Source organism: Zosterops lateralis, assembly GCF_965231275.1.
Source record: "Zosterops lateralis genome assembly, chromosome: 1".
Classification (NCBI taxonomy): domain Eukaryota; kingdom Metazoa; phylum Chordata; class Aves; order Passeriformes; family Zosteropidae; genus Zosterops; species Zosterops lateralis.
The window spans coordinates 103447861-103472988 of NC_139762.1; the positions used below are offsets into that span (position 1 = coordinate 103447861).

Consider the following 25128-nt stretch of genomic DNA (forward strand, 5'->3'; position numbering starts at 1 on the left):
GCTGCAGAGTTGAAATGCTCAACCTAATCTTGCTTAGCTTCAACCCCCATATATATTTAGTTGGAGGGTCAGAATTAAATGGGTTGACAAATTGGTCCTTACTGACACAGCACAAGAGAAACCAGAGTCCCAGGACAATGAGCAGCCCTTCGAAGGTGGCATCTCACCTGCACACAAAGACATACTGGTGTTCAAACATCATCACACAGGTCTCTGCCCTGGTGATCCTGACGATCAGAGATGGATTAATGTTATCATACTGTTGCTGTTTTCCTAATCAAGGTGACAGAGCACTAAAAATTCCTGCTGTATGTACAACAGCCATTTAAGGAAGAGGGTACTTACTCATATAACAAAATTAAATTTTGTAAGTTCAGGGCAAAATTCTGTCCCTCCTCAAAAGAGTTGTGAGGCTGTAGAAAGTAATACAGGTTTCATTAAAAATTACTTAAAATTGACATTTTAGGCATTAAACTTTTCAATAGGTTACTGAAGCTTTATTAGGCTGGAGAGCTTTTCAAGCATTCTGTCTTACCTCAGCAAAACCATTGACTTGAGATGATATCATATCCATAGCAATCACCATCCATAGTCAATAATGGTTTTAATCACAAAATATACTTCTTCTCAAGTACCTTTTGACCATCACTCCAAACATTCTTTAGTCTTGATTAACCAGGTATTCTGCTTTATATACAATGTCAGTCACTGGGACTGAAGATTACTATTTCAGTTGTTCTGTGACCTTAGCTCACAGTAATAGAACAAAAATTTAGTGCTATTCATTTTCATCAAAGAAGCTCAGTTATGTTTGCTGACTTCATTTCAGCGTCACAAGGCCACCTAGAGCCACAGAAGGGCTGTAGGGAAGTATTAACAGACCTGTTTTCTGAGGCTGAGACTTCTCCTCCACGTCACACAGCACATTTCAGTCCACACTGAAATCTGAGCCCATGAACCACCATCAATTGCATGTAGTTTTAAATATCAGTAGATGATATTTATCCAGAAAAATTTAGAGGGGCTGGGGGGGCGCCTTTTTTTTTTTTTTTTTTTTCCTGTTATGGTATTTTAATTAAAAGCAGAGATATCCAAGTATTTTCTTCTGAGCAGGACCAAAGGCCATCTTCAGCTTCACCATGTATCCTTCACCATAATATACCATGTATATTATGTTCTGAAGAGGGGTTGTTTCCTTAACTCATTCTCCAAGTGTTTGTTTGTTTTGTGGTTTAGATGGGATAGAGAGCACACTATAAATGGCTTGGAAACTAGCTTTATCCTCTTCAATGCAAACACAGACATTCGCGCTTTTTTAATCTTTTTTTCTTTTTGCTTTATTTTTTCATTGGAAAAGAAAAGTGTACCAATTCAGTAAACCTTATATTTTAATTCCAAGTATGGAAATTAAATTCAAACAAATACATAAGAATGTCTACTGTTACAGGTCAAGTCACCTGACTTCCTCAGGAGCTAAGGCTTTCTTCCTTTAAAATGATCTGCACAACCCTTTTGAAGTTCCACCACCCTGAAGGGCATCCACTCTTTGGAAATATTTTTTACCTTCTCATTGCCTCCATCATGCTTCCATTGTATTTGACACTGACAGAGTGATGAATGATATGACAACTGGTTGTCTGTTCCTTTACTAACAGACCCAAATAAATGTTTCAGAGTATTTCTGGTTCAGGAGATTAAAAAATGCCTACTTTAAAGAATTGCAAAAAAAAAAATCCCTTTCAGTCCCAAGCAGGATTTTGCATTATTATGCAGATTTCCTAAGACACTTATTACTTTGGTTCTCTCATGCTCAAAAATAAAATTAGTTCTATTTTATCAGGATTTATTCTGTACAAGTTTGGTCCAACAACAGCCTCTAACACAGAAAGCATATGGCATTTTTTGTAAGGAGGCAAAAGAATCTAAAAACATGTGTTCAACATAATGTCACATTTTTTCAACAAACTTTTGTTTATCAGAAGGTTTTCATAATGGATATCGACTTCAGACTTCCACCTTGAGATATTTAGTGCTTTGGCCCTGTTTATAAGAGCATTGATGACACAACTTGCCCAGACCACTACATATATACCTGAAATTATGGGTTATCACCTCACGTTGTATCTCAGTACAGCAAACAAGTCCTTTTGTAATTACTGCAGAACAAAACTGGAAATTCTTTGTAATGGAAAATGAGCATATTGAAATTTACATGGATAGCTGGAGGTTTGGAATTATCTGGGTTTGTTTTGAGGAATTTCTGTTGATGTGAAAGCATATGAAAAGAAAGTGAGAACTATTCTCTGAGGAATAACTGTGGTAAAGTTACATGGAGAGAAATTCTTGTTCCTGGGGTATTGCTTTTGCTTTGTAAGATCAGTAAAAAAAGGGAAAATCCCCCAGAGCAGCAGACTACAGAATAGATTATCAGTAAAGAATTTTCCAGAAACCCTACTGCATGCCATCATTTTTATATTACTTGCAATCCAGACATTACTTGAAATAAAAACATAGATTAAAAGTTACTATTTCTAGCTTCTTTGGTATGACAGGAGAAATTGCAGGGTTTTATCTTAGCCAGTTTCCCCAAAACTCTTTGCTTTTTTTATCAGGAAGAGACAGCTGCAAGTCATATCTGAGTTCCAACCTGTATTTATCCAGACACACCTCAAGAAAATGGCTGTAGAGTTATCCAGGAGCTCATTGCTCTGTCTTATCACACACCCAACCCCAGTCCTTCAGGAGTAGCTGGATCCTTTTTCAAGTCACCATCTTCCAGGTGTCTGCAGAGAAACAAAATGTACTAAGAGAGAAGTACTTGCTTATAAAAGAAGAAAAAACAGGCTTCTCTTCAGGCATTTTGAACTGCTTGGTGTTCCTCAAACACAAACCAGCTAAAACAGAGAATACTAAAGTAGCCACTTAGTAAGAGGGCATACATGATCTTTCAAAATTACCCCATCAAGAGAGAAGAGGAGAGAAAATCCATGATCACCACCAGCCCATATGACACTGCAGGTCAACAATTTGCAAGTGTTATCAAGAAATAATGTGTGCCCACAATGGATGAGATACTCACAGCATTTGTTAGGTAGCATGCTTTGCCTTGTGTTCAGTCTTGCTGCCTCAAATTTTCATTTGGACACAGGGCTGTTACTCAGAGAAGTAAGAAGGTGAGCTCTGCCCCTTAGCTTAGCTGGATTTGGGATTTTTCACTTCATCCTGGCAGAGTTACTAGCCTACCCTTCTCATTGCTTTAAAATGTGCTTGCTTTTCAGTTTCTCCAGTAGTTTGTCTTGTGTTGCACATCTGTACAGATGGTGTTGAATCTGCTGCTTTTGCTTTTTTTCTTTTTTTTTTCCCTTTACTAGGTAACCAAAAGTTTTGAAATGGCAGAATACTGAATAGGAAGTGAAAAATTGCTGCATATGTCAAACACATTATTTGGAAGATGCAGGTGGCTGTTTATGTATGTGAAGGTTTTGGAATAATGTTGTTGATTTGCAAAACTAAGATATTTCTCTAATCTCACTGGGAGCTGTTTATGCAGATCTAATCTGGATGTTTGGCAATGCCTTTCTGAAGGAGGTGACTCAAACGCAGATAGTGACAGGGCTTGCAGGCACATGGCCATGCAGTGTGTGGGTGATCATTGCCTGGTTACATAGTCCAGGAGAACCTGTGGAGTTGAAGACATTGAAAGCTCAAAATACATTGCAAGTTTTCAGAAAAAAAAATGCTCTTTAAATAAATACTGCAGCGACATTCACCAGAGCAAATACTTTCTTTGTATTTAGCTAGGAAACATTATTTGTAGATAAATACTGCCCAATATTGTAACTTGGAGTAGCACGGGAGGGCCTTTCAATTATGGGAAGTCTGCCCAGAAGATGCCTTTTAGTGAGCTCGAGTTCCATCCTCCCACTCCCAGGAGCAAGCCAGAGCTCCTGCATAAATCGTGGTGCTAAGCAGGCAGAGCTGGTTGTGCTGCCAGCTCAGCACACAGCCAGGTGACATTCCTGAAAAGTAACTGCTTTCCTCTTGTGGTTTGGCAGAGAGCTGTAACTCTTTGGTGTTCCAACCAGCAGAATTAATCAAAGTTTTAACATATGAATGGGAGAGACATGAAAATTTAGCTAAGCAGGTGAGGTCTGAGCTTGTGGCTACTGTGATTTTACAATGACTGCAAGAGGGAATATCTTCTTTATATTCTTTAGGCCTTCCAGTACCTAATGGGAGTCTACAAGGGAGCTGGAGAGGGAGTTTTTACCAGGGCATGTAGTGATAGGACAAGGGGGAATGCTTGAATTCCTAAAATAAGAATTCCATCTGAGCAGACTGCAGATGACTTTTGAGTCTCACTAGTGTGGAGAGGTGACACTGAAGTAACCAAGAATGGAAAGTGATGTGGAATCAGGTGGATAAGCCTGGCCTTGATGAGGAGAGCTGAAAGAGTGGCTTCTGCAGGAAGGAGGATATAACTTTTATGCTGGCAAAGAGTTCATCAAAGCAGTGGTGGAGGGCTTTATTCTCGCCCCAGCAAGGTCCAAAGGCTCCAGGCAAGGCTGTGGGTCTGGCTGACCTGCTCAGTCCCTCAGGCAGCCCACATTCTCAGTCCATTACATCTCATGCAAGGCAAGATCTTTTCCAGCTTGGGTAAATATATTTCTCTGTGCTGAGCAGCACTGGTTCCTGGGATCATTAGTGCCCACTCAAAAAAGAGCTATGCTGAAAAAGGCAAGAGCCTTTGTCACGCATTTGGTCTAGGCTCAGACAAATTGCCTCCAGCAAGGACCTCCAAAAACCCCTTTGAATATGTACCCAATAAGAATGGCAGTAGGGCTACATTAAGGTCTGCAGATTTCCTCAAAGGGTCTTCTGAGAGGAGAAATATTATTCTCAACCTGGCTGCTCTTCACAATGTTACCTTGCTTCTTGTGACAAGATAGGGTGGATTTGGCTTCTAGTGTAAACAAAAAATTGTTTTACACAGAAGTAGCTTACCCTGGCATCCCTGGGTTGAGCTGGTTCATCGGGGTAGAACTGTTTCTACCTTTCAGAATCTCTTTTCACTCTCCTGGGTGGAAGAGAAGAGTGCTCACAACTATTCCCACGCACATACATGCACATGGTAATCAGAACCAGCATGTAGACCAGATTTCTGATTAAAGAGAACTGTATAATGTCTGTCTGCATCATCTTCCATCTGCTTTTCTTGCCAACTCAATTGCATATGTGCCACTTTTGTGCTGTGCTCTATTCTTTCACCATGTCTAGAAAGCAAGGAGAAAATACAGTATGTCAAAGTGAAGTGTTCCTTAAATACATTAGCCTGTGGTATATTTTAATTGTACAAAGCACCTGAGAGGATCTTTGAGATAAAAGGGAAGATTTGTTTTAATGTATACATGAATTTTTATTCAGTAGTCATCTTTGTTTGCTAATATTTTAATAACTAAAGATTGCTCATTAAATAAATTCATACAACCTCAATACCTCCACATCCCAAAAAGAGAAAATAAAATCCCCAAAGCTTCTGTGTCCTTTGAGAGGAAAGCAGGATTGTAACAAAATCACAAAGTGGTCCCATGGTTGATTCTGAAACTGGCAGTAGTCAGACATGGAGGGATTTAAAAGGGACTGGGCTTTTTAGAAACATTTTCTACCATAAAACATTGATCCAGTTCCTGCTGCCCTCAAACAAACAAACAGAAGCTCTCTGGCAGGACACCATGTGCTCACAAAAACTGCACAACAGCTGGAGATAGAGATGCATACCACCAAATTGTGGGGACTTTTGGATTGGGTTTTTTCTTTTTTAAGTGCTTTCCTCTATTGCCCAAAAGAATCTGAGAAATCAGACAGAGACAAATACACCATAACTGCAATTTCTGCCTCTTCTCAGCATGGGAAAAACTCTGTGTCACAGGCACATCCATGCAGTTTTGTGGTATGCGTTGGCTGTCCATGCAGCAAGGGCACGTTCTGGTCTGGTAGTAGAAGCAAAAGGAAGAAATGCCATTTTTCTGTTGATAACATTGTTTTCCTATTCAGCAGATAAGCTTTTTCTGGATATGTCCAAGTTTTAGAATTTTCTTTCTCACATTTGACCCTTTAGCAGGGTCTGGACTTAAAGAGAGGTTCTATTGGGATTTTTTAATTTTTTTTTTTTTTTTTTTTTTTTTTTTTTTTTTTTATTTTTTTTTTTTTTTTTTTTTATTCAAGGTACAAAATCTCCATGTGGAGGTTCACTTGTTTATAAACAAGAACAGAAAAGGAGATCTTCAAACCCAGAAAAATCTGGGGTTGGGAGGGCAAATACAAAAATCTGTTTATGTGCTGCCCTTGTCGCCATCAGTGACATAACAGCTGCCTGTTCTCTGAACCAAAAAGCAGCAGAGCACAGATGCCAACATAGAAAAATTACCCCAGCCTGGTAATGTCATGTCATGACTAGGATCAGACAGATGCACATCAGTAAATTGTTCTCTACGTCTTCCTCTCTGGTGTCCTTCAGTGTTCACCTTGTGTCAGGCTGCACTGGATTATTCTACCTTCTAGTAATACTAAAATGCAAATAAAATTAAGCAGAGAACTGTATGTTGGATGTGCCCACTAGCCACACCAGAGGTGGGACATTCAGCAGAGGATAATTTATCCCCATGGAACCAAGCTGTCAGTTGTTTGCAGCAAAATTGAAAGCTGGGATACTTAACAGTAGTGGTGGCTTTGAGGTTTATTTTTTTTCTCGGCTTCTTGTTTCATGTGGTGTATTTTTGAGGTCTTCTTCTGTGTTTGAAGGTGAATTTTAGCACACTCCTCTACTGGCTTAGAGAATCATTCAGGACATGTTTCTGGACTTTCACTTTACTCTGCTTTGTCATTTTCTATTGGCAGAACACCGTACCCATCTGGCACAACACTGTACTTTGTGCTATGATTCTCACTGCTGAACTTGCAGAAGAAAATACAATCTCAGGACTACATTTTATTATATTGTGTCTGGCCTAAAGGGAAAAAAAAGCAGCCATCATAAGGCCTGGTTTTCCCTTTCTTCATTCAAAAACGAAATGTGATAAATGAAAGTGCTTTTTTAAAGAGCACACATATGACAGAGTGCATTGTGCGTTCCTAAATTAAAAGGAAATATTTGAAACTAAAATTGCCTGCTTATGTAAATCCCTGTTGTCTGTCTTCTCTTCGTCATTTGAAAGACATTTTCAAGGCATAGGAACTCTTCCAAGAATATATTCAAAGTTATTTCACTGTTAATTTCTAACACTGCATTTGATATAGATTCACAGAATCACAGAGTGTTAAGGGGTTGGAATGGATCTTAAAAATCATCTAGCCCCTCCCCCACTGCCATGGGCAAGGACATCTCCCACTTGACTGGGTTGTTCAAGGCCTTATCCAGTTGGTTTGGAACACTGACAGGGTTGGGGCATCCTAAACCTCCCTGGGCAACCTGTTCCAACGGCTAACCATCCTCACAGTAAAAAAATTCTTCTTAATATCTAACCTAATTTTTCCTCATTTCAGTTTGTAGCTTTCACTCCTTGTCCTTTCACTACAATTCCTGTTGAAGGGTCCCTCTGCAGCTTCCCTGTAACCTCCAGAGAAAAGCAACTGAGTCTAGTTCCTCTCACAAATGCCTACACCAACCAACTCCTTACTCTGCAAATTATCAAATAAATGAGGGACCAGAATGTGTTTTCATCTGAATTAAATCATGTAAATCATGTTAATATCATGTAAATACAAGCACATCTCTAACAGCAAGTTAAAAGTATTTCTTAACATGCATGTTGCAACAGTGGTAGAGTGATTAGATGTGTGTGTTTTAAATATTTTCATCTCTCTATTTGAATGAAAACAGGAGAATAGGCCTCAGTGTGTTCAAAATGTACAGAGCAGAAATCTAGTTGCAGGATGCAAAGATTTCCTTTATACACCTACATGATCTTCTGATTCAGATGCTTCACTAGAACATGTTTTCTGATTAAATTAACATTCTCCTGCCTCTCAGAGCTTCTCATGGAATTTGTGTAGTATTTTGGCCTCTTTGGGGGAGTACCTTGATCCTCTCTGAGGCACAGTGTGGATCAGAGGCACTTGCCTTCCTCTACCCAGGGGAGCATTTATTTATCTGCTGGGACTCAGCAGACTCCATTTCCACCCACTTCAGCTCAGGGCTGGCCCCTTCTCTTGTCAATCCCCTTGGGAAGCCCACAGTGGCAATCAGCAGAGCAGCAGCAACACGGAGCCCTCATCTCCTCCTGGTGCCTCTTGCTGTGGTTTTTGTAGTGCTGTGCCTCCACCCTGTGTGGCATCAGTGTGATGCTGTTGTGGCTGTGCTCCCATCCTCTGGGGTGAGGCCTGGGGCAAGGACAGCAGTGTGGGGAAAAAGCTTGATGAAGCCAGTGTGAGGACTTGCCACTTGTGAGTGCAGCACAGGAATGATGGAGCATGCTTGAGCAGCTGGTTTAAGAACCTAAATAATTCACATCCCACTTCTGCCAATTAATACATCCAGGGCAGTGACTGGAGCCAAAAGACCATTTTGTATTGGCCAAAGAGCTGTCCCAAAGTCTCAGTCCCTGGCATGTTGTACTTATTGTGGAAATGACAATGGCACAAACAGAAATTTAGATAAAGCAGGATAAATACAAGACAGACTTGAACCCTCAAGGAAGAAAAAGTCTTTTCATTTACAAGTTACTGGTAATAGTAACTCCAAGAAAATTAATTCTACATTCAGATCTTGCTCATCATACATAGTCAGATTTATTCCTAAGTGGCATATTATCAAAATTTCCAGTGGCATTTCAGCTGTTCATTAAACTTTACTATAGGACATAGTGACGATTTATTATACAGCTATAAAAGCAGCAGTAATCATTATAAATGCAAGCCTTCAATGTTTCTTTCTTTGTGTTTAAATCCTTTTTATTTTCCTTTTTTCCCCCACCACTACATCTAATGAAACAAGAGATTGTAGCAATCAGTAAGCAAAGAGCCACCTCCTTCAACAGCAGCCAATTACCTCCTTTGGTTTATACAGATGGGAGATGTGCACAGATTAAGATAAGTAGCCCCATAGATTCTGGATTTGTGTTAAACTGGCCAGTTGCATAGTGAGGAACAAAAACAAAAAAAAGGCAACTGTGCTGAGAACCCACATCTGAAATAAAAGGGAAACATCTACTTTTATGAGGAATTCCTTTGTTTCAAGCAGAGTTGGGAAAATAATATGCAACACTAATGCATCCAGAAAATTCATTTTTGTACTGTTTGTGGTGGCTTCCCATGACACTTCCATGAGTATTTTACATGTTCTTTACTCTGGCTGGGGCAGCAAAATCTTTGTGCTGTGGATACTTGCATCTTGTTCTATTGGTTCCACTCTTCAAAGGGCACATGCCTCAGCACTTGTAGATTTCTGTCTGGCAATATCTGTGCATTGAATCTTGTGATGCGCTGCAGTCTTCTTGCAAGCTCAGCTAATCAGTGGGCACCAACAAGCCCCAGGTGACGTATTTGATTCACTGGCAGCTAATCAAGCTTATTTGAATTTTGCATGTCACATATTGGCAGCAAACTGTTCACATCATAATCATAAAATACGTTTTGAACCAATCTAGGAAATGCATTTCAGGCGATGCTGATCAGTTTGCAGATCTGCAATGTGGAGAAGTAGCTCACATGCATCAGAAAAATTATGTCTGCTGAATTATTCATTCTAATTTTTTTTAATCAAAAAACAGGCAATAATTTTTTTCAAAGAGTTACATGGTTAGTGTTAGTTACCAAAATGTTGTAAACAAATGTAGCCATTACTAACAGTTGACTTTTCACCACTTTTTCTGCCTTTCTTTGAGTTGTTTGGAGCACCACTTATTCTGATGTCTAAAAACCTTCATGTTTTGTCATGTGGAATCAAGTGGTGTCAGGAGTCAGAGAGTATGGAAATGGCTGTTGTGTTGCACTGTATACACAGTGAAAATGGCAAAGGCTTTCTCTTCACGTTGTGACAGGAGTATCCAGTAATTAACATATGTTTACGTATTTTTATTAGGCAGGTAATTAGTAGCCAGAGAATATGGTATTGTAGAGATGGCCAAAATTTCATTACAGTATTAGACCATTCAGAAACAGACCCAGTTTCTGAACTCCTTAGGTGAGTGATTACGCAATGGAATCATCCTCCCAAAATGCATTGACAATTACTAGAATTGTGCATGCCACTGGGAAATTGCTGATACTAATTACCATCATTAGATACTTGAATGCAAAATATCTGCAAATGCTTCAGGAATTAGACAAAAAATGGATTCTCTTCTTTTAGGTCAGCTGTGCATGTATTTCTAAAGACTAGGAGACAAAGATTAAGCCTGTTAATTAGGTTACAGATTTTTCTTTCATAGACCTGTAAAATCTCTGTGAGATTTACATTTTTAAATGGAAAATTTAGTTAATATTTTAATAAGTGTGCTTTGTGATAAATGAGTATTTTAAAAGCCTAAAATGTATCGAAGACTCACCCTTTTGATACTTTATTCATTTATGAGTTCTTTCAAAATACATATTTATTTGTATTATTTGTATTTCATGCAAGTGTATTTCACACACTTTTTTTGACTTGCATCTTTATAGGATACCTCAGATTGTGAAGCTGGCACATTCAGAGGATAAAACATCTCACATTGTTTCTAGCTGACTCTTAGCATAAATGGCAGGAATACAGTGGAAGTACAAATTCAGTGGGGAATGTTGAGGAGGAGGGCTTGTTCTTTGGTTTTGATTACTTGTACATCTCACCTGTCACTTGTATTGAAAAACTAGGCAAAGTTATCACTTCAGAAATACAACAAATGACTTTTAAACTCCTAATTTGACATCATTGTGTAAAGCTACTTCCCTAGCATAGATTTTGTTAAGTCTCAGCTTAAGCCAGGTCTAAAATAAAATTCAAAGCATATCAAACCTTATCAGGTAACTTATGCTGCTGGAATGATTTCCCAGGTTGAGGCATACTATGAGTGTATTTTGCATGGTTTGTATGATCTGCCTGCCCTTTTGGCCTGTACACCCTTGAAAGCCCCATGAGAAGTGGTCCTGTTTCATGAGTACATACGTGAGAACATGTCAGAGTCACATCACCAGCAGCATTTCAAGATGTGGATGTTCAGTTGATAAATTTAGGGTCATCCAGCTGATCGAACTTTCAGACCTTTTCTTTCTTTACCTGCCTCCCCAGCTGATTTTAATGGTTGCAGCATTCACAGCAGTAAGGCCACAGGGCTTTCTCTGCTGCTCATCTCAATGGCTTCTCTTGCTCTTTTAAAATCAACTCGTGAAGTCATTTCAGTGTTGTCACTTCAAAAGTCCCACATAGTGGAGGGGTTGCCAGAGCTGGATGCTGTCATTGTCAGTACAATGTAAAATTTTTCCATTCTGCTGTCAGTAAAGAAAATTAAAGTGATTTTGTCATTATGCTTAGACATGGTTTACGAAAAATTAAAAGAAAATCCTTTCCATCCTTTTCTCTTCCTTCTGCCAAATAAAAGGGTGGGGTAATCCAAATAAAAGTACTGACATTGCCTTTACTTTATAAGTATTCAAGAGCTGTGTCATGACTTGTTCAAATCATGCTGTTCCAGTGAAAAACATCTGTTTATTTTCACTCCTGGTGAGGCCGCTTGGATTTGATGGAATATGTTTTGCCTTTCTTTTTCTTTTTCCTCCACCCAAAACTCCCAGGATATCCAGTGAACACTCGCCAAAGCTTCAGATTCGGAGCCACAGTTACCTGAGGGCAGTGAGCGAGGTCTCCATCAACAGGAGCCTGGACAGCCTGGACCCTGCAGGGCTGCTGACGTCCCCCAAGTTCCGCTCCCGCAACGAGAGCTACATGAGAGCCATGAGCACCATCAGCCAGGTGGGTGACATGCACCTGAGGCAGCCTGGGGAGCAGGTGTCACATTGGACACTGATTGCAGTAGGAGAAACTGGACTTTGCCTTAAGTGGTGCTCACCAACACTGTCGTTAAACAGGGTTCTTAAGGATCTTGTGCTTATACTGCCAATCAAAAAATTTTGAATGCCTCAAAAAAAAGTTCATATGCTAAGTGAGATGCTAAAGTAAAATTAGACTGGTAATAGTTTGTATTCCAAAATTTTATTAGAGATTTTAGTTTCTTTATGCTGTTTTATGCATTCTCTACCTTGTGTACCTCCAAAGTTTTCACCTAAATAGTACAAATATTACAGTATATGTATTAAGTGCAAAAATCTGTCTGTATTTTTGCCCTGAAATCCTGTAAGAGATCTTCATGCTCCTAAACAAGAAGAAAAATGAACTCCACTGTGACAGATTCAGTTTATGTGTTTTAATGGTATAAAATAGCTTGTCCTTGCATTCAGCATGCTTGTACAGTTGAGTTCATAGAGAACAGATCTGAAAGAAGTGCAAAAATGCCAGCACACCACAGGGCCGAGGGCCAGTAGTTCATCTGCTACATCCTCTAGCTTCTTGGTATAATTTTTGGCTCGTTAGCTTAAGTGGATCATTTGGGTAAATCACTTGGATGAAAGAACTTCCTTACGCTAGTCCAGAAGTGCAGCAGGCAGGATTTGTGGTGCCAGATACTGATCCCTTTTGACTGGCTGTAGTGGTTTCACTCATCAAGTCATTGCAATGTAAGAAAAAGTGCATGGTATCAGTGACACCACATTCAGCTGTGGCCATAACAAACACATGTGCTATTCAATATGGAGCTGTAGTTTCCCTTTCTGCAGTATACTATATTTAGACACTTCAGAGTATTCATCTGTGTATTTTGTAGTGAGGCATTTTGCATAGGGCATGGGCTGATGCTCTAAAAGGAGAGTCAGGATGTATCTAGGAGGAAACAGCACCAAAATTCAGTCTCAGAGGCAACTACATGAACATTTGGTCAAGTTGTTTAGCTGCACACCTAACACAAAAAGTTGTCAGCCAAGGAGTGGCTATTATTTGCCAAAATGAGCAAGTTTTTTGTTTTAAAAATGCATTAATTCAGAGATTTGATGGATTGGATTGGATCTTGAGGATTGGATGTTCTCTGCTATAGTAAGATTATTCTTTCTGTTGTACTATCTACTACTCTTCCATGCTTTTAAAAATAGTTTTCCTTTGGAAAAAAATGTGGTTTACTCTCTGAGATTTTTCAGTTATGTGTACAAAGACTCCGCAAAATATTTTTCTTGGTAACATTAATCCTGGAAAAGAATTTCTAATGGGGTCTTTTTATACCATCCTAACATAGGCTTATCTTCTCCTGCTAACTTGGCCTTGCATATGCTTGAAAACTAACAAAATCCTCAAGTGATGGTTTCCATCTGCATGTTTCCTACAGTGATAATTATTGTGCTTTAATGCCAAGCTCGGGGCTCAATTCTCAGTTTAGAAACATGAGCATCTATTACTAATTAAGCCAAGGTAAATGATTTCCAGGTTTTTAAGACCTGCAGGAAGTTTTTGAATGTTCTTTGACCACCGTGAACGCAAGTCTTTGTCACCACCTAGTGTCTGCTGCACAAAGGGTCTGAGGATTCCTTTGCATCTGCTCTCAGCCAGAAATTTAGTTCTACAAACATTTTTCCCCAGCAGCAAAGCTGGTTCCCTTATCAACCTCCTCTTCCTAACTGTTTATTACCCTCCAGCTTTCCATCCACTCAGATTTTTATCAGTGTGATTGCCTGTGGGTTACACTGATAATGTATTGGGGTTAAGCAGAACCTTTTTGGATTTTTCCTCACTCCACAATGAAAGAGTGATTTTTGTTTTACATGTAGTGATCATGATGACCAAGCATTCAATCTCTGCTGTGGGCCCAGAGTGACATAAAACAAGAGCTGCTATGAGGGCTCCAGGCCTCCCAGCAGTTTGAGCAGGAGCCAAGAGCCCAAACTCTTGGGCAAAGGCTGAGTCTTTGCCCACTGCCTCTGCCTCCCCTTTTTGTACCTTGTTTTATTTCCTCTCACAGTTGCTGCTATGGGATGTCCCATTTACTTTTGGTCATGTGCAAAAAGGGATGCTCTAACAGGTGTTGGCCATTGTGCAGATGTAGCACATAAGCCATGTTTCTAACTGTAGCTGGAGAGCGTTTGTGCCAGGCAGTGTGGGATATCCGTGTAGGGGATGCACTGACCCTGCCCCGTGTCTGTGTGCAGGTGAGTGAGATGGAGGTGAACGGCCAGTTCGAATCTGTCTGCGAGTCGGTGTTCAGCGAGCTGGAGTCGCAGGCGGTGGAAGCGCTGGACCTGCCGATGCCGGGCTGCTTCCGCATGAGGAGCCACAGCTACGTCAGGGCCATCGAGAAAGGCTGCTCCCAGGACGACGAGTGCATATCGCTGCGGTCCTCATCTCCCCCGCGTACAACCACCACGGTGAGGACCATCCAGAGCAGTACTGGTGAGTAACACAAGGGGAAAGCCAGAGGGGGGACAGAAAGGGAAGGTACATCGAGTACATTTCCATCAGATCAAGCTTTTCTCTGCCAGATGCCAAGCCCTTAAGAGAGTCTGTGTTTTGCCAGGGAGCTGGACAGACTAATCAGCCTCCAACCACACACAGACAAAGACTGATGCAGTTGTGGCTCCTTCTGTGTCCAAGCTAATTTATTCTGAACTAAAAGCACATAGAAGGGTGACACCAAGGTCATGTCTCCTCTCGCTATCTTCCCCAAAAGAGCAATCACAATTTGGCAAGGCTGAACAAGAAGGCTCTGGGTTAGCAGTTCTGCTGGCTGTGACCAGCAGACAAGGGTCCCTCTGATCAGATTTTCTACGAAGTTGAAGTGATCATCTAAGTTACTGGATGTGGTTTTCACTGGCTTGAAGACACTGTTCCAGCTCTCTAGGCCCCATTTAAGATGTGAGAATGAAGAAAGGAAGAAGCAGTCTGCAGGTCAAAACATGCATGTTCACATTTTGCTGTTACATTCTTTCTGCAGTTCAAACTATTGAAGCCTTGCTAGAGGGAGAGGTTTTGGTGTAAACATGAAACTTCAAACCTTCCTTTCAATGTTTGAGGTTGCTTTTCTTTTGGAAATAACCATGATGAATTTCAGATTTTGTCACTAAAATAGTGCTTAAGGGGAAGAAAAACCAAGTAAAACCAAATTCCAAATCTGCCTCTCTCATTCAGGAAAGCAAGAGGCAGGAGCCATTACATGTGTGTGCTCTTCCCTGTGGCAGAATGAGAGAGAGCCTCTTTCTTTTGACTTCTGTGCAACCATTCCGCTGTTTTACACAAGCTTCGTTTGCTATTCATATACTGTTCATATACTAATCACATTCTTGACTAATATTGACTATTATATGTATTTCACTGTACCTACTATCTCTTGCTGTATTTTTTCATTTCTGTTTTCTGTAAAATTTTGTCCTTTTGTGTGTTATCTCACAGGTGCAGTTGTTTATTCCTTGTAAGTCTTTTTAAAAGCTGCTTGTCAATTGTTTTATGTCATCAAAGAACACTTTAAATCCTTTTACCAAAAACGTTCAGCTAAATTAAAGATTTTTCTAAAAGTAGCAAGTTGGAAATATATTGGCCGTGCAACACAAACATCAAAGCGTTTTTAACAAATGCTGCAGAGCAGTTCTCATCTAAATCACTAAAAAAATATTATTCACATGACAGCATGTCTGCTATAGAAACAGCCCTTGTGAGCACACAGGGTTTGCACCAAACCACAGAGACAGGATTTGCATAAGGTGTGTGCTACTTCGTGTATGGTATTAGTTTGTGTCAAATGTATTCTGAGGCAAAAGCTGAAGGGTGGGAGTTTTCAGGGATTTTTCAGTGTGCACTCATCTTTATTAGATCAGCTTGGGTTGATCCCAAAGCGGGTTTTCTGTTCTGTGAGAATGGCTTTGATAACACTTTTCCTTTATAAAAATAACTGTGATCATAAATACAGAAGAGAATAACTATTTTTTTTAATTATCTGTATGTAAGAGGTTGTTCCTGTCACTTAGGAAAATGATGCCTGTGTCTGGGGATGATGGTGTCTAAATGGAGAAGGCTGGCTGTGTGTGCCAGCCAAAAACACTTAAAGAGGAAAATCTGTACTGTAAACTACCTCTTTTTTATGGTCCCTTTTTTGTAGTGCAACTGATCTCTTCTCTGGGTAGCTGGCTTTATTTAAAAAAATCATATGAACAAAACTGTGATATTGAAAAATATAATCTAGTGAGTTTGTCTTGGGCTATTGTTTCAGTAGTCAGACCGTTAAAAGCAGAGAGGAATGATTTGCAGTGCTCTCTTTGGACATACATAGAAGCATTGAAAGATTGCTTTAGATGCAATTTAGGCTGTAGATGCCTGTTTTCTGCTGTGGGAATTTTACTGAGTTGCCTTTTTCATTTTCTAATTCTTGGGCTCCAAGGGCCCTTCCCGTTCGCTGGTAGCATTTCAGACAACTTGTCTCTTTCAGTACCTGACTTAAATGCCACTATCTGTTTAATGGGGATTAGAATTGAATTAATTCTATTCAAAAGCATCTATATTGACTACTTGGTGTTGCCTGTGCCTGGCTCACAGAAGAGAAATATGAAAGGAATGTTAATGGTTTCTATTAATATCTCCTTCAATAAAATGGGAAATGGCACAACAACTAGGCAGACATGAAGAAAGGGGAACAGCATCTCAGGTTTATCTCCACTGAGGTTGCAAATGCTTTTTTGGGGGATATGGGACCAGTTATGATGTAAAAATGGTTTTAACATCCCCAAATGAGAGAACAGTCCTGCCCCTAAAGCATCTTTGCCTGTGCAACCAAGAAAGATTCCTTTCATCAACACTAGCAATACCCTCAAGAATATGGCTTTTAATTCACAAATACCAAAGCTGTGATCATACACTGATACTGAGAATCTCTTTGACAGCTGAAAGTCCAGGAAAATGCCAACTTGATGGTGGAAAAGACAGGAGAGCTGTTGGTTTACTGGATTGAAAATTTTTCTTCTAGAGCAATGATCCACAGCTTTCCAGGGCATCTGGATAAAGCAAGAACTATGGACAAAAATCACGCTTTGCCTAATGTTAGCCTCTGCTGTTGTGGTGGCAGCCTCAGGTTTTCAGTTCTTTTGCCACATAGTGTGGGTGGTTTAGTTCTGCCATCAGGAATTGCACCTCTAGCTCAGTTCCTGAGGATGTGCCCAGTCTAATTACTGAGCAAAATCTCTGCACTGGCTATGGCACTCAGCTAAGGGTGGCTGCCCACCTGGTGGCCTCTGCAGCCTGCACTGACCCTAGTGCTGCTGTGGGAGCTTTGAAGGGTGCCTGCTGTTGGATGAAACTGAGCCCAAAAATGGTGTAAAAATGAAGGTGGAGGCATAAACCTCATGTCAACAAAGGGGTGAAATGTTACATTATGAGTGGGTAGGCAAATCCTAACCTCACCAAAATCTACCACCAAAGTTTCTCCTAATGTCCAACCTAAACCTTCCTCGACACAGCCTGGGACTAAGTCCTCTCATCCTGTCTCTGTTTGCCTGGGAGAAGAGGTCAATCCCCATGTGTGAGTTAACATATACAGGTAACGATGGCAACCACCGAACCACAGCTGAAATGCAAAGAGTAGAGTTATTTCATTCCCTCACCAACACTGCTGGGCAGCAGAGACACACTGGGACATGGGCTCTGTTGGGCTTAGTTTATCCTAGTGAAAAGAGGCACACAGGGGCACAGGCTCTATCAGGCTCAGTTCATCCTAGCACACAATGACAGGGGACCCATTGCCTGCCCCAGATATCAAAGGGCTTTGCACACATGCAACTTATGACAAGGCTGTACTTCTATGATATCTCACTTCCAGCAGAAGGCTCAAGCATGTCTGTGAGTGTGTTGTCACTACACAGGAATTCTATTCCTCAAAACCAGCAAAGGATGAACAACACTAGGCATAATAAATGGACACTCTTTCCCATTCTGACATTCTTAGCACTCTCAGCTGCAAGGTCACTTTGAGCAAAAACTATTCCCTCCTTGCCAAATCTTCTGGGTTTAACCCTTTCCTCCCAACACCCCACCTGGCTACTAACTCCCTTCATCCTTGTTTTTATATGAAGGGTTTTGGAATGAGGAAGAGAAAATGCAATCTTGACACTATATGAACTTATAAATAAGTTCTGTGTCACAACTGCATTGTGCCTTGAAAGCTAATCAGTTGAAAAGCTCCATTCACCCCCATATTTGCTCTCTCAGTATCAGTGGTACCCATGGAGGCATCCTGGCTGGGATCATCCCTGGGAGCAGGGCTGTGCAGGCTGGGAGGCAGAGCAGCTCTGAAGTGCTGACATATGTTACACACCATAGGCTGCACTGAAAATTTACACCCAGGTCATTTGATCTCCTCAGAGGAGTTTAATGAGCTGTGAGTTATTACATAATTTGGTCCCAGGTTATTTGCAGATGCAACTGTTGTAGCTGAAGCACTTCAGCCAACAAATCCAGTCACTAAATAAGAAGCCTTATAACAATTTTAAGTCTGTGAATCATTTCAATGAGCTTGAAGAATGCAGTAATTAAGAAACAATGAAATGTTAAAGTAGTCTAAAGAATATCTTTCTTCCTTATTTATTATGTCTATGTTTCTAAACTTTCCCTATGTATCTGTGCATGATCCTTTGCTGCAAGCAAACCTTATGACTTTGTGAGGGCTCAGGAATGAGAACATGTGCATACAAATATACAATATAGTATAATATACAAATATGTAATGACATGTCTCTAACAGAGCTCAAGTAGTAACATCAGGAAAAACTGCACTAGGTTGCAATTCAGTAACCGTCCTCTGTGGAGTTAGGTGAAGAGAAATATCAGAGTTATTTGCAGCAATGCCATCTGGTGATTCTCAGTAATATTACACATCTGCTTAAAAGCAAAATAAATAAAAATCCCAAGGAAATTGTGCTGTGTAGCCAGCAGGTTAGAGAAGGACAGAGAGTTACCACAGTATATGCTAATTAAAGTCTTCAGCTGAGCAAACCATTTTCCTTCCTTTCATTGGAACATCTGATCAAGACAAGTCAGGTATTTTGTGGAAAATCTCTAAGGGGCAGCCCAACCAATTAAAAATAAATAAATAAATAAATAAATAAATAGGCATATAAAATGCAAACAAATCTAAAAACTGACTTGTGCCAGGCAGCATCCAAAAATAAAATCAAATCCTGTGGATAAGGAAGCTGTAACTGAGTGTATGCCAGATGCAAGTCATTTGGATTCCTCAGAGTTGCCCTTTCAGAGACTGATCTGTTAAAAAGGAAGCAAGGAATTAGGATTTCACATGTGATTTCCAGTTGAAGCTAAGGTTGGTTTCTGGATCTGTACCAAAATTAAGATACTTCCCCAGAATGTCTCAAGAAATATAACTACATTAAGCCCTTCATGCAGATGTTGAAACTTAAAATAAATCTGAAGACTGTAGAAAACTGTTTGACAAAGAATTTACATGGTTCATTTCCTCTCTTTCCTTCAATAATCCTAAAATGTGTTCTGCCTTTGGATCTGCTATCAAATTGCTTAAATCAGCACTTAAAAATGTTTTCCTTTACTAATGAGGATCTGACCTTGGAGGAGAACGTTTTTTCCAGTCTCTGAGGTCTGACTGTAGCTAGTATGAGTTTCATCTTGTCTATCCCAGTAGTCAGCTTGATGAATGTTAAACTCCACATCACACCAAAAAAACACCATTTTTATGAAGCCAGTGAAGGTTTTTAATGAGATATTCAGAAAGGGTGAGAAAAGGACTTTGTTTTGTAGGCCATGGCCTAATTTTTTTTTCTACATCTGAAAACATAGTTTGGAAGAGTTTATAGCACTTACCAAATTTATAAATGTGTTTCAAATACAGGGAATGAAAAACCAGTATTACCCTTTACTTACTATTCTTATTCTTTATTTGCTTAATACACTTCTAAACATTTGGGCTAAGGCTTACAGTGAGGTAAGAATATGAGAAAGATCCTAATTATTCAAAAGCGTGAGCTTAAAATGTCTTGAAGGAGCATGTTGTATTACTTTGTGAACAATTCCAGAAACACAGGACAGCTCTGCTTTTTTGTTGAGACAGCACTTGTTTGGTTGATTTCTCCAGCTGTCCAAACAACTTGGACATCTCCACAGTCGAAATTGGGTAAATTACATCCTGCTCCACCAACTCTGCCAAAAGCTGTGTATCTCTTATGCTGGGGAGTGCCGCGCTGGACACACACTTGAGATGTGGCCTCACCAGGACTACACCTCCCTCAAACGTCTAGCTGTGCTTTGGCAAAGCCTGGCAGGCAGTCAGCAGTCCTTAGTGCAAGGATACACTGCCGTGTGCTGCTCAGCTTGCTGCTCTGTAGGACCCTGTTGGCCTTTAGAGATGCTGGGAATAAGATAGCCATCAGACCTGTGAGCTGATAGTCTCAAATGAAATGGGAAAAAGCATGATTTTAGAGGAGAAGGAGAACTTTAACAGAAATCCCTATTTTCTTATGCAAAGAACTATTAAGTGCATTTCTTATCAAGTGGAGCACAAATAAAGAGGACACAGAGATCGGTTACTTAAAATGTAATGTTTCATTATTTGTTAATCTTGCATTAATTTCGTTACAGATATGAAAAATTTTGTGGAAGCCCTTTGCATATATTTGTATGGAATGTCCTTAAATTCATTTTTCTATTAATTCATTTCTTTTGAGTATATTGCACACACAAAAAGTGATAATCATTTCCAGTGTTGAGATTTACACAGTTCCCCCTAAAGGTGTACAGAGCATGTTCGGACTTGAACTCTGCTTTAGTTTCAGATTAGATAAGTATGTTATCAAATGCACCACTACTGGAGATTTTTGTAGGGATGTTCAGGACCCCAGTCCTGAACACGGAGACCTCGCAGTGTGCTAATGCAGTGAGAGAGTCCTGATCCCATGATTGTGTACCCCACTCCTGCTGGTGTGCATGTTCCTCTGGAAGCGCCCTGATGGAGCCTGCAGCCATGCCTGTGTATTACAGCACCTGAATGTCCAGCACCTAGCTGAGAAAAAAATGCCACTTGATGTACCGTAACAAATGTACAGGAAGTCATTACAAGCAAAACAGTAATTTAAAAGTTGTTCTGCTGACTGAGCACTGCATGCCTCAAGTCTCATTAGCTGAGAATTAACATTTTTCTAAGCCCATAAACAAGCGTGAAACCTCAGTGATTTTGCTCCAATCCAAGAAGCAATGGATTATGGCAAACAATCTCTCCTGCTCACTGCTGCAAGGCAGCTCTGCCCTTTGGCAGCAGCTTGGGCTGGCTGACAGGTCTTCCTCAGACAGGGGCAGCAGTTTGGCTCAGCTCTGGTGTCCTAAGAGCAAACTCAGGTGCAGGGCAAGGCTGATGTGATTTTAGCAGCTCTGACTCAGCAACCTTGTGTGTCTGTGGTTTTGGGGACAGTGTTACCTGACTTGAACACAGAGGTAGGAACCACCCTTTTTTGAAATACGCCTGGAATCACATCACAAGGAAGTCAGTTTCCCACAGCAGCACCAGCTTATAGTGGCAAACTAATGGGTGGAATATGCAGCAGGATATAAAATAAAATAAAACAAAACCACAGCCCTTTTCTGTTTGTAAATTGTGAGCGGGCAATATAATTTTTTTCCCAAAATTTTGTTCTCAGGAACTAGTCATTGCTCTAATTCTTTGAACTCTGAGAATTAGAGATACATCATTCCTTAGCTCAAGAGCAAATAATTAAATTTTCACTTTATGGAAAAGTACAACAAGGACCGGAATCATTCTTTGTTCCAGCTTATTTCCATTGCAGTGTTTTTGTGATGGCAGTGACAGAAATGAGCTGAATCAGTAGCTGAAGACGTGCCCCAATTTATATAATGAGATCATATTTTGAGTAATAATTCCTCCCATTTTCCTAAAATAGACTAATGTGCTTTTAACTACAGTTGTCTTTTGGGAAGCAAGGCCTCTTTCCTGAAGAGGCTATGCTTAATTAATACATCCAGTGTGTAAAAAAACTTTAGGCTTTTCTTTTTCGTTTGTGCTACTGTCCAATCTCCAGCCATGTGCAGCCATTCACCTGCACTAAGTTCCACATCATTCCTTTAAGACAAACCTCAATATTTTGGTTTTCCCCAGATATAATACTTCAAGGCTCTCTTGAGCCATAGGATTTTGCAGGAAGTTACGGATGAGATACTTGGTGATAATGAGCTTTTTAAAGTGACTGAGTGATTTTCAATTTCAAAAAACTAAGAATTTTTAATAAGTATGTTTAATGAGTACAGCTCTACAGGGCCCCTCTTGCAGTGCAGCAATTTGTTTGGATCCATTATATTTCATCATGTTAGTAATTCCCATTTTGGAGCTCAAATATGATGTATTAGGTACTGAATACTGTAAATAATTGCACATTTTCATGCTTCTTAAATACGTGTTTATGCAACAGTCTAACAGTAATTGGCTCTTTGAAGCTATGGTAGACTATAGGGCATGTACATTATTAACCACTCAGAAACAAACGCTGCTTTGTTTCTTTAATAATATGACAGACAAACCCAAAGGAAATGTGGCAGCAAAGAAAACTGCACATTAAAAAAATTGCAGAACCTCTGAAATATACACAGAGATGTGATTTACTCTTTTTATTTCTTGCTGTTTCACCAGTCTCGCTGCATTGCTTCTTACAATGCTCAATAAGAAGCACAATGCAACTCAAATACTGGGATCTGGAAAACACTTAATGCTATTTTGCAAAGAGGGACAGTCTCACTGCCATCAGGGTCTAACGGTTCCTTTTATCAAAAGCACACTGTAGACAGATGTTGGTTATCTGTTCTAATGCCACAACCTTTGTCTGGCCTCTCAAGGGGGAAATGGATGTGTTGGTCTTTGGAAATTGTTTTCTCTTACTGAATTTAGCTTTGGTCAGATGGGAGAGTGCTAAATTGCATCTCAGTTAAAATGCAATAAGCCGTGTGAGCAGAGCAATTCCTAGTTGCTTTGATCAAGGATTTAGGCTAAGCTATCAGAGGAGGGGGAAAAAACCCTAAAAAACAAATAATACCATAGAACCCTCTACTATGACAGATCTCTTGCCTATTCTGTTGAGGAAGATGTCTACTTTTCTCTCTGCACAGTCAAGATGATGGTGTCTTGATAACCATTCTCTTTCTGTAATAATTTTCAAATTAATTCTGTCTTTAGCTAAAGTAAAATATGTATCCCCCTGGGAAGGTTTTGATGGAAGTCAGAATATTGTAATAGGATAGCAAAACAAATGCTGGCAGGCTATTTCTGTTTTGAATTTTTTTCCTCTCAATTTCTTTTAACTTTCTTCTGAACTTCATGAAGAATCACATAAAATTATGTAAATCTGTGGCATAAAAAACCCAGGATCTACTAGACCAAAATAACCAAGCTATGAATAAAACCTACCTAACTCCTCCATGAGCCTCAATCTGACTGCCTCAGGAAGTCCTGAGAAAATCTGCTGCTTTCCATTTTGCATGACGGGTAATTTGCACCCAAGTGACAGAACCAGTTGTCACCCGGTGCCATGGCCTTACGCTGTCTTATCTCACACAGCCCCCTGAATGCTCCTGTGGCATCTTACCATTTGCCTCTTTTGTTTAAAAAGGGAGAAGCAAAAGAAGAAAGGTTCCAGAGAGATGGAGGAGGGTAGAAGTGAAGTATTGCATCTGTGTTGGAAGCTCAGATAGTGGAGTTGGCAGGGCTGCATGCTCTGATCTAGGTGAAGTCAGTTACTGTCTTGTTACATACTTCCAAGGAAGCTTGTCTTGCCCTATCTAGGATGTGGCTATGGGGGAGTTGGATCATATTAGAAGTTAGATTAATGCACAGCTAAGACCAAGATGTTTATTTTCCTTTCAGGGAAAAAAAAAATAAAAAAAATAGAAAAAAAAATTAAAAATAAAAAAAAGGAGATAAGTAAGGACAAAGAGTCATTAGTTAAGATTTCCAATACCAACACCAACATTCAGTCTTCCTAGATCTTCCTCTAGGACTTTCCCCACAGCCAAAAAGCTGCATCATGTTCACCCAGATGGGTACAGTGTCATTTTGTGTAAATAGGCAGTTTTGTTTAGCCTCACATGAGCTACCTGCAGGTTTAATGCTTAAGCAGTCATGCCTTGTCTACACAGACTCTGCAGCCTGCGGCACATCAACAGCTGTTCCGGTGTCACGTACTTCCACAGAGTGCACGTGGCATTATGAGTAAGAGCTCCCTCCCATAATCTGATTTATATTGCCAGTGAGGCCCTTTCCTGGACTTCAAATATGTGCTGCAGTCCTGAGAATCTTTTTCTATTTCTGTCAGTGCTTACTGAGAACATAAATGTCTCCCTTTTGGAGGGTGGTTACTGCTACTTTAGCTGAGAAGACTCTCACTGAATGCACAGGTTGGTCTTATGTCCTGTGAGTTTGGGTGGCATGGTTAAGGAATACCTGTAGGGTGAAGGAGTACTGAACCTGAAAACATGTGGGTGGTCTTTTTTTTATTGAATAGAATACAATAGCCCACCCTACAGATGACATGCACCACTGGAGAAAATGTGTATCTGTAAAAAAGTAGCAGTTAAAGCAGTTTTTACTCTTAACACTTTTTTTTTCCTTATTCAACGTATCTGCTTTCATTGAAGAGCAAAGAGTTTGATGGTTAAGTAAAGAAAGGTGAGAATTGCCAAAAGGGGAAGGAGAAGGACAAAGGAAAAAAACAGATTTTGACTAGCCAAAAAGGTCCAGAAGAGTTTAATAAAGCAGAAAACAGTGTGGCCTGCACTTCAAAAATCATTCATTATGTCGAATCAGTAACACCTTTCCCTGTGTGAATAGTTGATGGTGAGAAATAGATGCATGGAGCTTCTAACCTGAATTTTTCCAAAATACTTTGTCTTCTACTTATTCCTTCATCATGTATGAATTGGTGTGTAGACTAGGTGGAGATGATGTGCTGTCTAGCACATTTTATTGATGCTGTTTGAGCTCCCAGTGTAGTCAGTTTTTGACATTTATTTTAGAGCATATTTTCTGTTGTGATGAGAATCCAGTTTTCCTGCAGACA

General features: G+C 40.0%; 1 protein-coding gene across 1 annotated transcript in view; it reads left to right on the top strand.

The window, feature by feature from the left end:
* Positions 1-25128, top strand: part of DLGAP1 (DLG associated protein 1) — a gene marked incomplete at its 5' end in the record, with an annotated part of 134316 nt that overhangs the window by 31252 nt on the left and 77936 nt on the right. The window contains 2 exons of the mRNA XM_083866677.1: positions 11764-11941; positions 14218-14458. Of these exons, the coding sequence (XP_083722803.1) occupies positions 11764-11941; positions 14218-14458 (419 nt within the window). The remainder of the gene's footprint in view (positions 1-11763; positions 11942-14217; positions 14459-25128) is intronic.